Here is a 16,633-nt window from a genome sequence, read left to right on the forward strand (position 1 = left end):
CGCGGGGCTGTGAGGAGACCCCGCCCGGGTCCCCCGGGGCGGCGGGGGGAGCCGCAGTGTCCCGCGCGTCCCGTGCCGCATGTGGGGCGGCTGCGGTACGCGGGGGGCCGCTCCTGTGGTTTGGGGTTTGCGGCTTGGTGTGTGGGTTTAGGTTGGGCTTTTTTTTTTTCTTTCTCTGTTGAGAAATGTCTTCTGAGTGAGGCCCCGGGAGTGGCGTCTGGTCTGAAAGTGCCTGTTGAAGTGGGCAGCGTTACCGGGACAGCGCTTCCACCCGGCAGCGGCTGCGCGGCGGCCCCGCGGCTTCCCTGCCCGCTCCCGGCGGCAGCCCCGCGCCCTGCGCCGGCCCCGGGGCTCCGTCGCTGCCTTATCGCTGTCGCGACCGCGGCTGCTGCCGCTGGTGAAACTCTTTATCGCCCTTATAAAATGTCACCAGTAAGTTCTTTTCAGGGTGTCGCTGCGCGGCGCCCGAAGATGCCAAAGTCCGTAGGTTTGTACCGCGGAGCGCTGCTTGAACTGGCCTCGGTGGAAAGGGCCCTGCGCGGAGGAGGAGGAGGAGGAGGAGCAGGAGGATACACGCAGGGGGTGGGGGCAGGCTCGATCCTCCCGGCTCCCTCCGTTGCCGCTGCTGCTGTCCGGGGCGTGTCCCGCTGCAGTCACCTGCGGGCTAAACCAGCCACAATCGGTCACACAGCTCCGGGGTGATTTCTTCATAATAAAGTCAGAGCCAATGACTCCACTATAAATACTTCCTTATCTGGCGGAACTGGCATGATATTTGAAATTCCAAAGGTCACTGTTCTTCTAGAGCAAATGAATCTGAAAGGCATAATAGAACAAGTTTTACCGGTGTATGTACCAGATCATTTTCCCCAGGGTGAAGATTAACAGCAGGGTTGATTGCTCAAGTAATATTCCTATTGTTCTTTGATAATTTGTTTTGATAAACACACTATCCTTTTTTTCATGAGCCAGCAAGCAAATTTTGCTGATTTAATTTCTGTTAATACTGCTGATGTCGATTAGACTTTAATAATTAAATGCAGTTCACAAAGCTGGAGGAAATTTTAGGTCTTACCAGAGAAAATGGAAGTTCACTCCAGGCCACTTTTGGTTCGAAAACTGCACTTTTGATAGCAATCTCCTTGTCTGATAAGACGTTTGGTCACACATAAGGCCAAAAATAATTATGCCAAAGACCTTGGTGTATGGCAAGTAAAACTACAGAAGACAGGCATTTAAGGAGAGGGAGGAATTCTGAGAAAAAACAGATGTGGCTAAGGATCCTGGAGTTAAGGAAGTAGAAGTTTTAATAAAATTGCTCTAGTTGACTTGTAATAAAATGTGCCACTTTTGTATGATAAAATGGAAAAGGTGTTGGGCATGTGGATTACACATGCTTCTGCTGAATTACTGTTTTTCAGAATTTATACAGAAGAGTGATTAAACATAGCTGAATTTCTAGGATTCTCTCTGCTTAAGATGACACCTGTTTCTGACAGTCCCATGTTCCAGTCACTGAGCAGTGGATCCTATGAAATGTGTAGCTTTCAGAAAAGGTACATTTACATAAAAGTAATAATCTTTGTGCTTTCTTTGTCAGTTGTTCAAAGAGGTCATAATTGGAAAATAAATGTCTTAAACGATTTTATAAGATACATATCTTTACTAGAAGCTTTCAGATAGAGAACTGAAGCAGTTAAACAATGGATTATAATTATCTTTTAGACTGATTTTATTTTCATTTTTCTCATCAAGTGACTGTGTGGAAAACTGACATTCACTTCGCAGTAGGACGTGTTACAATTGTAAAATGTGCTTTTGTGTATACTTATAAAAGGCACTGCAAGGTGGTTTAACTTGAGCCGTTTGCCATGCTGTATTTGTGTGAATGCCATGCTTAGCAAATAAGGCCACTCATGACAGCTTTTTCTATCAGCATTTCAGCATGCGTGATCTGTGTACGATTGTACGTTTTCAGACGTGCAGTACCTGCTTATTGCTCTTTCTGCAGGTTTGTTGGAGGCTAGAAATGCCTCACAGAAGCTTGGAGCCAGGAAAAGAAAGGTGATCAGAAACCTAAGTAGGAGTCAAGTTAAAACATGAGGTGCGTTTCACATTCTAGAGGTGATAATGTAAGAATGCCAATTTGGTATCTTTAAATGAGGTCCGTACATAGAATTATGGAATTGCTCTAGGTGGGTTTTAACAAGGAAGAATGTCATGAACATGTCAAAGAAAACCTGTTTTCATATGGAAATAATAGTTTATGAATTATGTGACTCATATCATGGTTTCTCTTTTTGTTCTACAAGATGATTATACTTAGGAGTTTAGTGTTTTGAACTCTCTGGTGGTTTTCTCTGCATCCCTGCTGACATCTGAATGAGTTCCTTGCTGGTTGTGTCGGCGCTGAGAGAGAGCAGGTGTGCTTCCTGGGTGCTGGTGGGTGCCCAAGTTGTTTCCTCATACTAAGGATGAGACCTAAGGCTTACTGCTGTTTTCTTTCTCTCCTCTACAGCTGTCTGGTTTCTACTGGAGAGAGATCTTGAGGGGGTGGGCATGGGAATCAAAGCACAGTCCAATAGGTTATGTGTCTGGGGGATGAGGAATAGATGTTGAGTGCACACAGTGAAACACATCTGCTCCATACTTCAGGTATAGCTTCTGGAAACTAATCTTGGAGATTTATTTTCTTTCCCACTTTTATTATTTTCTTTCCTGCTTCTCCAGAATATATTATTAATTTGGTGGCTGATTTTTTTTTTTTTTTTATCCCAGTAGGAGATTTGCTGTGAAGTGCCTTAATGTTCAGTGATATCCATAACATATTTTAAGTTTAAAGAAGGGTTAAAATATGAGAGATGAGAAATTACTTCCCTGTTGGAGTAAGTTGTTTGTTGGCTAAGACCAAAACAGAACTGTGAGAAGTTTAAAGAGATCTGAGCAGGCTGAGTGGATTGACTAACAACATTGTGTTCTGATCAGTGCAGACGATCCAGGCAGGAAGGAAAAACGCTTAAGTTACACGGTTTTTTTTTCTTCTTAACTTTTCTAAATTCAGTATGTGCACATTGGCATGATCTCTAAAAAGTGGAAGACCACCTTTGTACAATCAGCTCTTACCAGTACAGGAGGGACGTGGTGAAGCACCGTGTAAAAAAAGTATGTTGATTTTTTTTTTTCTTAATTTACGTTAGCAGTACAGCTTCATTTGAAATGACTTGTGCTTACTGATCTCCTCATTAAGGAATTCCCACAGATGTAGAATTGGAAGGGTGGAGAATGTATGTAAGGGCTGAGGAAAAACTTAAGAGAAATTGCAGCAAAATGGGATGCAATAAAATAATATCCAACCAAAAGGATAGCAACTGAATTTGGAATTCAAAATGCGTGAAATAGTTTTTGTTATGTGCCCTAATTATGGTTTGGAATTAATTTCTGTGGGAAGCTGCTGAGGTTGAGACCGTTGCAGTATTGCGGAGCAGTGGGATACTGGCACCAAGACCGGGAACACTCGGAGCTGTGGTTAACCCTTGTAGCGGATATGAGCGTTGACCGGCTAGTCGGAGAGGGAAAAGGGCTAATAAAAAAAAAAAAAAAAGTATTTGGATGTATTTGGGAAAAGTTGGGTGCGTCACTACTCTCCGCTGTCCAAATCGTACGCGGTTGCTGTAGCTGCCGTGCACCATCGGTGTCGGGAAGAGGTCGAGGCTGCTCGGGGCAGTGCCGGTGGGGGGCAGTGCCGGTGGGGGGCAGTGCCGGTGGGGGGCAGTGCCGGTGGGGGGCAGTGCCGGTGGGGGGCACTGTTGGGCTGTCACACCCCGCTGGGAAGCGCCTCTTGGCCTCGCAGCCCCTTTCCCGCGCATTTCGCAGCGCTGAGGGGGCAGAGCTGCCGGGGCCGGGGCCGCCCCGCTCGCCTCGCCCCGTGGCCGCGGGACTGAAGCTCGGCGCCGCCCACCGCCCTGCCTCCGGGGCTGCCTACCGCCCTTTCGGTTTCGCTTCCAGCCGGGGCGGGCGGTGCTGCGGGAAACGAAACGGGGCGGTGCCTGCCAGCCGCCGCTGCTGCCGCCTGCCAGCCGCTGCCGTCGCTGCCGCCGCCGCCGCCGTCGCCGTGCTGGGCCCGCGCTGCGTCGGCTGCCCGAGCTCCGGGGGACCCGGAACAGCTGCCGCGGCCCGGGGTCAGGGCGGGGAGGGCAGGCGGTCCGGCCGGCCCGGCGAGGCGGGCTGCCCGCGGCCCGGTGCCTGGATTCACTGACGGTACGTGTCCCTGAGCCCGGCAGCCACCGTGGTTTGAAAGGATACATTAAAATGCCTTCTGGTTTCCGAAGGCAATCGATTCTAATCGAAGGAATCGATTCTAATTCTGGCTGGAGAAGTGTTACAGATTTTTTTAATTATTACTTTCTTTCCCCACAGGATTTGGTGAATGATTCAGCCTTTTGTCACCAAGAAATCTTCTAAGAAACCTTCTCTAATCACTAAATTCTCTGCTTTGCTTTCCAAATGTGTTATTCCAAGCAACGAGTTTTCAAAAACAGTTGCAGATCAATTACTTGAATTAGAAATGAGAATTAGTTTTCCATGAACTTTGTTACTGGTACCAGTTTTCTATTTTACATCACAGCAGTGGTCTGCTAGGATTAGGGCCTGTCGCTATGCTGTGCCTGCAGGTACAGATGTATTTTTGAATGTTGCTTTGCAGAACCTTTTTGAGATTGTCTCAAAATGGAACGTGAGTACATGGAGAAGATCAACCATTACTGTCAAAAGCATAAACTTAGACTGGCTTATATCGATGTCGGGATGACTGGCCCATCTCATGATCCTGAGTAAGTTCACTATGCATGTCAATAAATGTCAGGACTCTTCCTGCAATGAATGAACTGGGTAAAGCTTGGAATCATAAAAGTCTGTGATTTATGTTGTTAATTTCTAAACATAAACATTGGATGTATATTAATTGATTGGGTACCAACATGTTTTATGTGTAGTTAACTTTTGAACATCTGTTCCAAGAGCAGGGTGTTTTGCTTAAGCTGTTTTCCTTTTAGAGACTCAGGATCTATGATGTTTCCTTGTGTGATATTTTTTTTTTTAAATTTTTGCTAGTTTACATGAAGTCAAGCCTTATGCTAATAATTAGGATGCTTCTTTTAATGTCTTCCATGTTGCCAGCCAGCACTGTCTTTGCTGACTTATTTGTAGACCTGACCATAGTCCTAGAATATATTAGTAAGTATTAGCTGGGTGTCAAATGTTAATCAGTTATCTTAATTTTTTCCCCATGCGGCTCATGTAATTCAAAGAAGTAACCCCTATCACAGTAATGGCCATAGCTGTGGTCACACAGCTACATTTTCATGCTTCAAAAGTGATGGCGTGGGACAAACAGAATTTACACACATTTCAAATTTACTCATTTATCCCATTTGTTGCACTTTTTCACTTTTTCTGTGTGCTCTGCTACATTGAGAAATACAATTCAGCTCATTCTCTTGCATCTGTAAGTGATGTGAGGTGTGGCAATGGTATCTAGGAAAATCCTGGATAACTTGGGCTGTTCCAAGGAGTACAGCATACAGCATCTGGCTACAGAGATGAGTGCTGTAAACCTCCTTCCGTGCCCTCGTGGTGCTCTTTCCCACTGCTCTGCCTGTGAACCGGACGGATGGGCCACTGCTGGTCCTGATCTGGCTCCCTAAGTCTTCTGTGCTATGTCCCATCTCATAAGTCCTCCTGCAGTTGTCTGAGGCATGATGCAGAGGCACCTCCAGGCATCTCCTCCCGTCCTATCCTGGTTTTGGTGCTGTAGCTGCTTCCACTGCAATGTCTGGCGGGGTCACTGCTGAACGCGATGTAAGAAGGTTGAGAGAGCCCAGGCTGGCTCAGTCCTGAGCAGTGGCGAGCTTTCTTTGGCTGGGAACGGAGTGTGTGGGCAACCAGGCTGATCCTACCTAAACCTGACAAGTCTGGGCAGTGCTTATTAACTTGGGGTCTGTGGTGGATAAGCGTGACTGTACATTTGGGACCAGTCAGTGTAACACTCATTCAGATAATCCTCAACTCAGGTAATTAACTCATGGGTCACTGAGACTCGGACTGCAGATTTCCTTATGGATGCTTAAATAAAATGGTGACTTTTGGATGCAAAGTCTAGCTGAATGTATGTAATATTCAGCACTTAGATATTGGTTGACTAACAAACCCTTTCCCAAAGAACAACCTTTCTTTCATGCTTTTTTTTTTGGTATGCTGTTTCCTATGTGGTGTGCCTTGTCCTACTGTTTACCTCCTTAAGGTCTCTCATTAAGTCTTGCTTACGCAATGACTGCAAGCACTATTCTGCATCTGCATTGTTTGTCTTCCAAACGTTTTGTTAAAGGGAAGTGAAGAATGAAGTTGGAATACTGAAAAAAGTTAGTTCCTGAAGTCATTCCACCATTTGAGACAAATTGTCCCACAGAGAAACTCATGATGTTATACCTAGACTGTTTCTTTGTTTGAATCCATCATGTTGACTGAGCTTGTATATCTATATGCTCAGCTGCAATCTGAAATACAGACACACCCTGATGTTATAATAACAGCCACTTTAACTTCATGCAAGTCTGTGTTGCTGCCAAAAGCAGAAATTTAGTTTTCTTCTCTGTTGCCTTTTCTGCAAAGGTAGTAGCAGAAACATTAGGGATTTGGCAGCTGCAGTACAAGTTGGATCTGGATAAGAACTGATTTGGTGTGAAAGCCAGCCATTCGCTATTAGGTCACTGTGGCGGGTTGACCCCAGGTGGCAGTGAAACCCCTGGCCAGCCACTCGCTCACTTCCCCCCAGTGGGCTGGGGGAGATAATCGGAAGGGTGAAAGGAAGAAAAACATGTGGATCGAGATAAAGACAGTTTAATAAGTGAAGCAAAGCTGTATGTGCAACCAAAGCAAAATAAGGAATTCACTCGCTACTTCCCATTGGCAGGCAGGCATTTAGTAATTTCCAGGAAGGTGGGCCTTCTTCATACATAATGGTTACTTGGGAAGACAAACATTATAACCCCAAATGTCCCCTCTTCCTCCTTTTTCCCCTAGCTTTTATTGCTAAGCGCAACGCCATATAGCATGGAATGTCCCTCTGGCCAGCTGCGCTGGCTGTGTCCCTTCCCAGCTTCTCTCACACCCGTAGCCTACTTGCTGGGAGGCTAGACAAATAAAAGGCTTTGATGCTGTGCAAACACTGCTCAGCAACAGGTAAAACATTCTTGTGTTATCAATGCTGCTTTAGTCCCAGATCCACAATGTAGCACTATACCAGCTGCTATGAAGAAAGTAAACTCCATCCCAGCCCGACCCAGTACAGTCAGTCCTGAGCTGCACCAGTTCCCTGTGCTGGCTCACAGAGCTGCTGTATGGGAAGCAGCGCATGCACAGTTGTGCAACGGCGGGGCAAGGGATCAGTGGTTGAGTGTGGAAGGGCAGGACTGTTTTTTTGGTTTTTGGGGCTGCCTTTAAATTCTGTCTCACAAAGCACCAGACACATTTTTTTGCACTTAACTAGTGTATGTAGCAGCGTATCAAAGGTGAGTGTAATGTCACGTCTGGATCCATGAAATCAAGATTAACTAATCTTTCCTCTCCATACAGTTTTGCAGTGCTGAGATGTGTCCTGGTGTTAGGGCTTCACAACCTTGCCTGTAACAATGCTGACCTTATGAATTCTTTTGCTTTAAAAATTTACATAATTCTGCTTTTAAAAAGCATTTAAGCATTTAAAAATACTGTTAGAACTAATAAAGTACAGGCATTTGTGATTAGGGAGGAAACATATAAGAAATATTTCTACTTAAGAATTATGATAATTAGGAGTTAGATATAATACAAACACATGAATGCTTAAATACTTCCACAGTTAACTTATTGTGCTTTGTAGATAATAACCTTCTCAGATTAACATTCTTTTTATTAAGTATATATGAGAAAAATGTAACAATGTTTTAGAAAAGTTTCCTTCCATTACCATTACAGGTTCACAGTTGTGGTTAAAATAAATGGTGTAGAATATGGTACAGGCACTGGTAAAAAAAAGAAGGAAGCAAAAGCAGTAGCAGCAAAAAAAACCTGGGAAGTGATTGAGAAACAGGTGAGTAAACTGTAGGATTTAATAATTTATTTTTTTGCTAGTAAATATTGAAGATGAATCTCTAAAAGTAGCCAACAAAATATCATTTTCTTTAATTTGGAAGAGTTTTGAACTATTTAACTTGTCTTTGTTCTGTCTTATTCAGTGCTTTTCCACTTTTTACCACTGAACTATTTTCCTTATTGTTCTAATACATGGTTAGTATGTAATATCAAGAGTGTTTCCTCCTCTGCTCTTATAGGAGGATGAGGAAATGTGTTTGCTTTTGTTAAGTTGCCTTGGTATATCCAGAGTGGACAGTGTTCCTTTTTCATCTTGACAACTGTGTAATTCGGTGTCTTCAAAACATTTGCAGGGCACTGTTCAGTGCGTCTGTTGCCACTCTGCTTATAAAATTGCTTACTCTCACTTGATCTGATTCATCTTTGTTTCCTTGTCATTATATTCTTTATGGTATAACTGATTTATATAGCTCTTTATCCTTCCTTGATTTAGTTTAGGTTTAAATTTTACTTCTCTGTTTTCTGCCACGTGTTTTGTGGTAGCCATTCCTTATTTTTCTTTCTGATTCTGAATGCTTCTTAGCACATTTTGAGTGAAATCTTTCCTTACCTGTTTCCACATGCTTTTTATTTTGTCACCATCATTACCTTAACACAATTGCTGTATGTTTGCTAATATGTTATTAATGATGCCAAATCATGACACAGCTGAAAAATCCTGCTTTCCCCTGCACATGCACAGGAGCATTTGCAGCCCTTGCTAAAGGCAGCAGCATCCTGCAGCAATCGCTTTTCTTGGCTCTGCTCAGGCTGTGAGAAAATTCAGAAGGCAGCATTTGCTGCTTTTTTTTTTTTTTTTGAGACATGTCACAACTCATTCCCTGTCTTTTCATAAAAGAGGTGGGAGGGAGACATGGTGATAGGTTGTTAAAGACATTGTTGCAATACCTGGAAAACTGGATTTACATTTCTTTGGAAATTCAAAATGTAATAATTCTGGGTTGGGATGGCTGTCCTTTGCCACAAGGGACTCCATTACTGCACACTGGTGATTTCTTAAAAATATATTGAGTTGCTGACAAACATTGATCAAATATTAGATCTTGTGCACTGTTTATCTTAATTTATTAAGCTTAAGTTTTTAAGTTACCTGTTTCATTTGTTTTATAGCCAGAGAGTCCTTCAAATGTGCAAGCTGCAGAATTAATGACAACTCAAGCGACCTTATTACCTGTACCAGCCAGCAACTATGTCAGCCTACTAAATATGTATTCACAACGGACGTTGCAAATAGTTGATTATCCTAACAAAGAACGTACCGGAGACGCCCATGCTCCCATGTAAGATGTAGTTTGTCTTCATACTTGCTTTTAATACTTCTTCATGTTTACTAACATTACCATTAGTTACCCTGAGTGGTGTCAGATTAATCTTTAGAAATACAGTAAAAATTTGGAGGTAGTCTGGAGAGAATCCAGCGGAGGGCCATTTGGGTGGTTAAGGAGTTGGAGGATACGACATAGGAGGAGAGGCTGAGAAGACTGTTTAGCTGGGAGAAGAGATGGCATGATGATAAAATGATAGTTGGTGTTGACAAAATCTTGGTTGTAGCTCTGGCACCTTTGTGGACCTCTTGGCATGTATTTTGGAGACTCCAAGGAACCAAGTGCCCAGGAAAGCCTGTTTTATGTCTCCTGTATGTATTGCAGTCAGTGAGTTGTAGAAACATACCAGTTAATGACATCTGAGGAATAATAAAGAATATCTATGTATTTTAACTCTCTTGACAGTATCTGCTGGAAAACTTCCTCTCTTCCCATAAAAAATCAGCCATTTTAAAACCTAAACTGCAGATAATTTGTGATTGTGGGTGCATATGATAGGATGCTTTGAAGAGTTCAGTCTTCAAAAGTGCTAAGTATTCACTCTCTGAAAATTGGTTATCTTGAAGGCATGTCAAATTAGTTATCTACCATTATTGATTAGATTAAATGTCTATTGGAAATAATGTCCTGAAGATGTATATTTCAGATTTCTATTCTGTAATGTCAATTGACTGTAGTGTTTAAAATTATTAAATTAAGACCTGTCATATAGGATATAAGACTTTATTCCCTGTTGTATTTTACAGGTTTTCTTGTAGCTGTACAATTAGTGGTATTGTGTATGGAAGTGGCACTGGAACTTCTCTAGCTGCTGCAAAACAAGCTGCTGCAAAACAAGCATTTGAGAAGCTAAATAAGGAAGACACTCTAACAGTATGTGCTATATTTAGCCTTAAGACAAAAGTTTAATTCTTCTGTCTTTAATGTTTGAACAGATTTCCTCATTGTATTTAACAGCATATTCCATGGATTCCACTTAAGAGGGAAACAATCCATATTTTGTTGGGTTGGTTGGGCTACAGGAGTCTGTTGGTGAAATTTATGTTGTGTTTCTATATTCAATTGCTGATTAAAAAACCTCACAGTTGATATCTCTGTGTGTTTCAGAATATGGTCTGATATGTTGTCAGTCAAGGGTACAGACATTAAAAATTTCTGAATCCTGACTAACATACTGGTTGTCTCCTGTGTGAAGTGTTGTTGAGCTGACTGGCTATGAACATAAATCTCTTACTGCCTTCCGTTGGATCAAAAATCTATTGTGAAATATGAGAAAGGCAAAAGCAGGAGTGAGAATCAACAGGACATGCCTTCTGTAGTGTTACAAGTCTAGTGAAGCAATTGCTAACACCATCATCTGCAGAGCAGAGCTGTTGTCTTCATGTTGCCAATTGTATTTCCATACGTGCAAAAAATTATCAGAATTCTAATAGTGATCCAAACCCACTTCTGAAATGCACAGAACAGTACATATGAAGTACATATGAACTAACTACACTAAAGTGTAGTTTAAAGGGAAGGAAGGCAGTATGGGGGAGGAAAGAAATCTTTTTCACTTTAAGTACTTTTTTCATTATTTGTCTGTTTAATGTGAATTTTAAATGCTTCTTTTATTGTTTTTAAGTTAACCTTGTAACTGGTGGCCTATTACAGCTCTAGGATCCTTCCTTAGTATTTTCCTGTGTTGCAAGCTGATGGGTCTTTGCATTTTCATCAAACTCTGAAATTTACTACCTCAAGCAGAACCTCTGTAGCAATTACTCTAAATTTGGGGTGGGTTGTTTTGGTTTGGTTTTAATTTTTATTAATTCCCAGTGATGTCTGTGTAACAAACAAAGTATAACTAGCAAAAAGCAGTAAAGGCCCAGTACTCCTGAATTCAGAAAAATAGGTTCTGTTTGCTGTCAATTGTTTGTTTCTATCATTGAAGCATAAACCCTTAAGATTTTTTTTACTTTTTGTTGGGTTATGGTCTGTAACAAATGTGGGTGTTGCTTTTAATGTTACATTTATTCTCTTATGACATGGGGGGAAAAAATGGGAAGAACCTCTGCTAAGTATTTTGGATTAATTTTTTTAGTCAACCCTGGTTTAGTAATCCAATTTTCACCTGAAGACATTGAATGTCATTTTGTGCAGACTCAGATTTTCAGTTCTGCTGATTACATGTATCAAAGCCTACATATATCTTGTTTTCTACACAATTGCATATGCAGTAAACAACGAAAACATTTGCTTTTAATAACTGTTATCCTGATTTTTGTAATAGATCCCAGACTCTGCTTCTGCAAATGTGTCTGTATAGTCTCAAAATGAGTGGGAAAATGCTCAGTGTGACAGGGTCCTGTGTTTCTCTCCTCTGGGTGGAAGTTAGGCAGATGCCTTTCTTCTGCAGGGCTTTGAATGTTCAGTGCAGTTAACAACTTCCACTTAGGGCCTTGTAATCTTCACTCCAACCTCTCTGAATGGCATCTTTTGCACTAGGGAATTTTTTTACATGATTTTGTTAACCATTCTTGTTTTTTCTTTTTTTCAGATGGGAAGTAAATATTCTAATGGCAATTCTACATTTAGCAAATGTAGCAATTCCTCTCGAGTGCCAACTCAGACGGACTCGGAGTAAGTGTGTTCACTTATGGTGATAATGTGATAATAAAATGTATTTACTAATCTTAGAGGGTCATGTGATCTAGTTCTAAATAAAATCTGTCGGTTTATTTATTGCAATGTAAAGCCATTTAATTTGAGCTTATATTTCTTGGACTTCAGAGCAAAATTTGTTGTACTTGTGCAATTTTGAGTCATTACAGGTTAGCTTATAATAGTTTTAGAGCTTTCTGATATATTTTTGCCATGAGTAGTTCTTTCAGAAGCATTTTTACTGTGATGTAGAGTACCTTGCCTCATTCAATAGCATTACTTCATGCCATTTTTGACACTCATCTTCCTATTGTGACACTTGTGAACTCAGTATAATTCAATTTCAGTACTTTCTTGTGTTTCACATTCTGCTTTCTTCAGTTTGTTTTTTTTCCTTTTTCCTTCTCCATAACTCTTCATTTCCACCAAAGGGAAAATTTGCTTAGCAAAAGAAAATGAACGTGCATAAAGTTTCATTTGTGATTTGGGAATCCTAGTGCCACTACCACTTCTTTTATGCTCTTTGTGTGATTGTAAAGCAAGCTGATACATATGATGCTAGAGGTGGCTGCACTGCCTTGAAATAAACACCTGTATTTAACCTATTTAATTAAAGGATATACTAGAATATATATCATATAGATATCTACATATCATGATATTATATAGAAATAGAGTAGTATATTACAAAATGTTACTGTTTTATTAGCTTTCCAGCATAAAGTTTTGTAGTTTAAATCAGTCATTATTGTTAATGCTTCTTCAGGTTTTGCTTTTAAAAACTATTTTTTGATGTTTCTTTTTTCTCATGGCAATGATTTTATTTATGATTGTGTTCCTTTCACCTAAAACTAGTCTATTATTTTTCAATAACAGCAGTATTTGCTTTGAAGATTCAGCTGCAAAGTTGGTAGAAAAAATGAAAGATGTGGCAGTAAGTGAAAAGCCTTCTCCTCCTCAGGTATAGTATGAAAACTGTCTTCCTTGTAATTAAATTTTAGACCCTGAACAGAGCAAGCTTCTTGTCAGTGTGTAGCATCAGTTTGTTCCTTTATCCACTAATCACTAGAAAACATGTGCATTTTTCCTAAGAATATTCAGTACTTTCTTACTACTAACCATTAGTAATTTATTTCTGTACTGTGGACCCAGTTTATGTACTGTTGACCAAATGGGCAGTACTCCCAAGAAAGAGGGTCAAACTAAGCTAGTATTTTTCTGTGGGAAGAATGATGATGTCATACATAGCATATGTGAAAAAATTTAAGCTAAGATATGGCTTTGTTCTTATTGCATTGTTTATATAAGGTATGGACACATTTATATAGACAATTCCTAGATACATTCTCAGACACATTTTAAACTAAGTGAAGTGAAAATATTCAGAATATCTAAGTTAGTTTTTTTCTCTTTTTCATGTAGAGGGATGCACAAGGTTCTGCCTTGAAATGTGGAAGGTACGTGTTTATTTCTAGGTTGGTATCTCCCATAAACAATATTGCAAACCACTTTAGTGTTTCTATATCTAGCAAAGAAATGCCACTATTGGGAGGTACATTTCTTCTCTCTTGTCACATATTAGAAAAATGGCTCATTATAAGTTCTGCTTTTATCCTTGTTATTAAAGAAAATTGGCAGCTAATTTATATAATGCAAGAAACCAGGAAGAGAAAAGAAAGATGTCGGATTCAGATGAAAGTCTGCCAGATTTGGACACAAATACCAGTGAAGAGAATGGAAGTCCATACACTGTGAATAAAAGGTAAGAATAACTTTTTTTAAATAAGATCTGTATGGCAATTACAGTATGTAGTGGTCTAGATTTGTTTGTTTATTTATAATAGAATGTGGGAAAATACTGCTGTAAAAATAAGTTTCAAAGAAAATTGGTATTTGAGATAGTTTTTTTTTTTTCTGGAAATTTCAAATATATGTAAAATATATATAGCAACTGACATGCGATGATATTTAATGCTTACAACCAAAAGTCATTTGTGTGAAGATGTGAGGATAATTGCTCTACATGCTTTCAAGGGTCAGTTTCCGTTGTTTTAATCTTCAAGACTATGATTTAGACCTGTATAGGTGTTGAGTGATCCCTGTAGAATATTTCAGCAGATGTATTAGACCTGTCAGGATCATTTTTATATCTTGCAAATTTCATGTTACATATACTTAAGTTATATATCTATTTTTTTTAAGATTTCTTGAGAGTTTTAAAAATATTGAGCCCATTGGTGAAGGTGGTTTTGGGAATGTTTTCAAGGCAACAGGAAAGCTTGATGAAAGAACCTATGCAGTCAAACGAGTTTGCTTCACAAAGTATGTACTGTATATTTCCTTCTGCTTTTTTTTATTTTGGGACAACCTTAATCAAGATTTTAGTACTTTATTTTGTCTCTTTAATAATCCTAGGAGCATTTAAGCTATTTTCATTATTAATTGTCCATTCTTTCTGGTAAACTGTTTTCTTTTTTTCTAAGTGAAGCTGAAAATGACCATGCAACTTGGTTAATTTTTGCATGCGCTGGAATAATTTCAGAGACATGTAAAAAGGTGTATTTGTTAAGTTCTACTTCCCCTGAACACACTAGTGCTCTGGTTATTAATATTGCAAAATGTGTTTGAAGAAAACTTGCTGATTAATAAAACATTGAAGGTAGCACTGTTATGTTTGACAGGTTACATGGAAAACTTACATATCGGTAGTGCATAATGACTATAATTAGGGAAAATAGAGAAAAATTAAAGCAATACATTTTGTGCTTTGTAATTGGAATATGTGACCCATGTAGTCATTATTCTCACACCATGTTACTTGACCTTTATAAATCTCAACAGAGAATGATGATCTTAATTATTTTTTTAAAAGGTAATTTTCTGTAATCAATACCTAGTGGAGTATTTTATTAGCAGCTGAAAAACTTGAATTTCTTTTAGGCAATCTATTCAAAAAGTTTCAAGTTGGTGGAGATACTTGTCCCTTACATTGGGTAACTGCCCTTCAAATTCTTGTGTTCTTCAGAAATATATGTTATTTTCATTTGTATTGCAATCCTGAGATCTATACTAAAAAACATTCTACTGATTCTTTAAATAAAGACTGCTGGTCTGCTGATGGATTTGAACTTACTTCACTAGGCAATGTTACAACAGGTAGTGCAGGTCAAATTTAATATTAGTTCTTCATGAGTATTTAGATACATTTTCAACAGTATATGTAGACAAACTCCCTAGAGGTGAAAAGAAAACATGCGTGTTTGCTACATTGTGTTTGACTACCTAACATAATGATGCTTTTCTCAGCTTATTTTGAGTGGGGCTTTAATTTCTAATATGGTTAAAACATTTTTGCACTTTGCATAACTGAGCAGATGAAGGAAAACCCACGGAATTTGTAACTACAATTTTGAACTTGTATGAAGGAGAAAATTATTTTTCTAAATGAATGTAAAACTATCCGTATACTGCTACTTGATATCATGTCTTTTATTTAACTTAGTATTAAATTTTTATAGGGAAATGTCATTTGGGTTTTTTCTTTTTTTTTTTTTTTCCCCTCCAAATAGGAATGTAAGGCGTGAAGTAAAAGAACTTGCAGCACTTGACCACGAAAACATAGTACGGTATTACTGTAGCTGGAAAGGATGTGACTGTGTAACTCATCCAGACTCAAGGTAACTAAAAGATAGTAGCTTGCACTCACAAACTTGTTTGCTGTAGTAAATTTTGTGTTGTAAAAAGAAAGGCTGATGATTGGTTATAAATCATTATTCAAATATAAATGCATATATATACTTACAGACTTACTGTTAGGAAAAAAGGCAGTACTTTTCAGCAGCAGGTCATATATAATTAAGTATATCTGTATCTTATTTTCCTTGATAAGATACATTATGTAATTTTATTTTTCTCCTCTCTCTTAATATACAGAACTTTATGAATCTATAGAGGAGTATAAGAAGGCAGAACTCAAGTTTGGGGCTCAAATTAACAACAGAAACTAAAAAATTGTCTGGCAGCTCTGGCAGCTGGCTGCCAAATTCCTGATCGGAAGTTTCCTTTTTGTAATAAGTACTGGTCAGCCAGTAGCTCTCATAGAGAAATAATTAAATCTAATTTAGCATTTTAACTATGATGCCTGAAACAGTTTTGGTTGTTGAGAAAAGAAATACAAAATGAAATGCTCTTTCATTTAGAGGTAGTCTTTCAACACTAAGACTTCTGGGAAGACAGAGGTGAGAGTTTTACTTGTACATTAGATTACTAACTTTTCAAAGCTTCTGTGGTAAGCTTTTTTTCACTAGCTGTAAATTCATACCCTTCAGATATGTTGCCACACTTACCTAGAGTCATAAAATATTAATGGATTCAAAATTATGGTTGGCATGATACCTATTCAGTGTGCTCAGTAAATGAGGAATAGAAGAGTGGAAAAAGAAGTCTCGTGTCAAAACCCAATCATAAATATGTTGGAGTCT

The 16,633-nt window shown here is 39.4% G+C and overlaps 1 protein-coding gene and 1 long non-coding RNA gene across 13 annotated transcripts in view; one reads left to right on the top strand and one right to left on the bottom strand.

Annotated features, from left to right (window-relative positions):
* The window catches only part of EIF2AK2 (eukaryotic translation initiation factor 2 alpha kinase 2), a 24,565-nt gene continuing 7,932 nt past the window's right edge, over window positions 1-16,633 (top strand). Inside the window, exons 1-13 of one of the 12 annotated variants that reach the window (XM_074818272.1) lie at window positions 128-1,556; window positions 2,012-2,655; window positions 3,062-3,162; window positions 4,703-4,829; window positions 8,011-8,125; window positions 9,298-9,467; window positions 10,259-10,385; window positions 12,049-12,131; window positions 13,029-13,113; window positions 13,575-13,609; window positions 13,780-13,914; window positions 14,355-14,474; window positions 15,722-15,829. In XM_074818272.1, the coding sequence (XP_074674373.1) occupies window positions 4,726-4,829; window positions 8,011-8,125; window positions 9,298-9,467; window positions 10,259-10,385; window positions 12,049-12,131; window positions 13,029-13,113; window positions 13,575-13,609; window positions 13,780-13,914; window positions 14,355-14,474; window positions 15,722-15,829 (1,082 nt within the window). In that variant the 5' untranslated portion in view covers window positions 128-1,556; window positions 2,012-2,655; window positions 3,062-3,162; window positions 4,703-4,725. Of the gene's footprint in view, window positions 96-127; window positions 3,163-3,982; window positions 4,258-4,416; window positions 4,830-8,010; window positions 8,126-9,297; window positions 9,468-10,258; window positions 10,386-12,048; window positions 12,132-13,028; window positions 13,114-13,574; window positions 13,610-13,779; window positions 13,915-14,354; window positions 14,475-15,721; window positions 15,830-16,633 lie in introns of those variants that run through there. The other 11 variants (XM_074818273.1, XM_074818274.1, XM_074818267.1 and 8 more) reach the window with 11 other exon arrangements.
* On the bottom strand, window positions 6,879-12,134 carry LOC141920834 (uncharacterized). Its single transcript, XR_012622469.1, has 2 exons — window positions 9,174-12,134; window positions 6,879-8,883 (listed from the first exon to the last, which is right to left on the bottom strand). It is a non-coding gene; the product is annotated as an uncharacterized LOC141920834 (long non-coding RNA).

This window comes from Strix aluco, chromosome 3 (genome assembly GCF_031877795.1).
Source record: "Strix aluco isolate bStrAlu1 chromosome 3, bStrAlu1.hap1, whole genome shotgun sequence".
Lineage (NCBI taxonomy): Eukaryota > Metazoa > Chordata > Aves > Strigiformes > Strigidae > Strix > Strix aluco.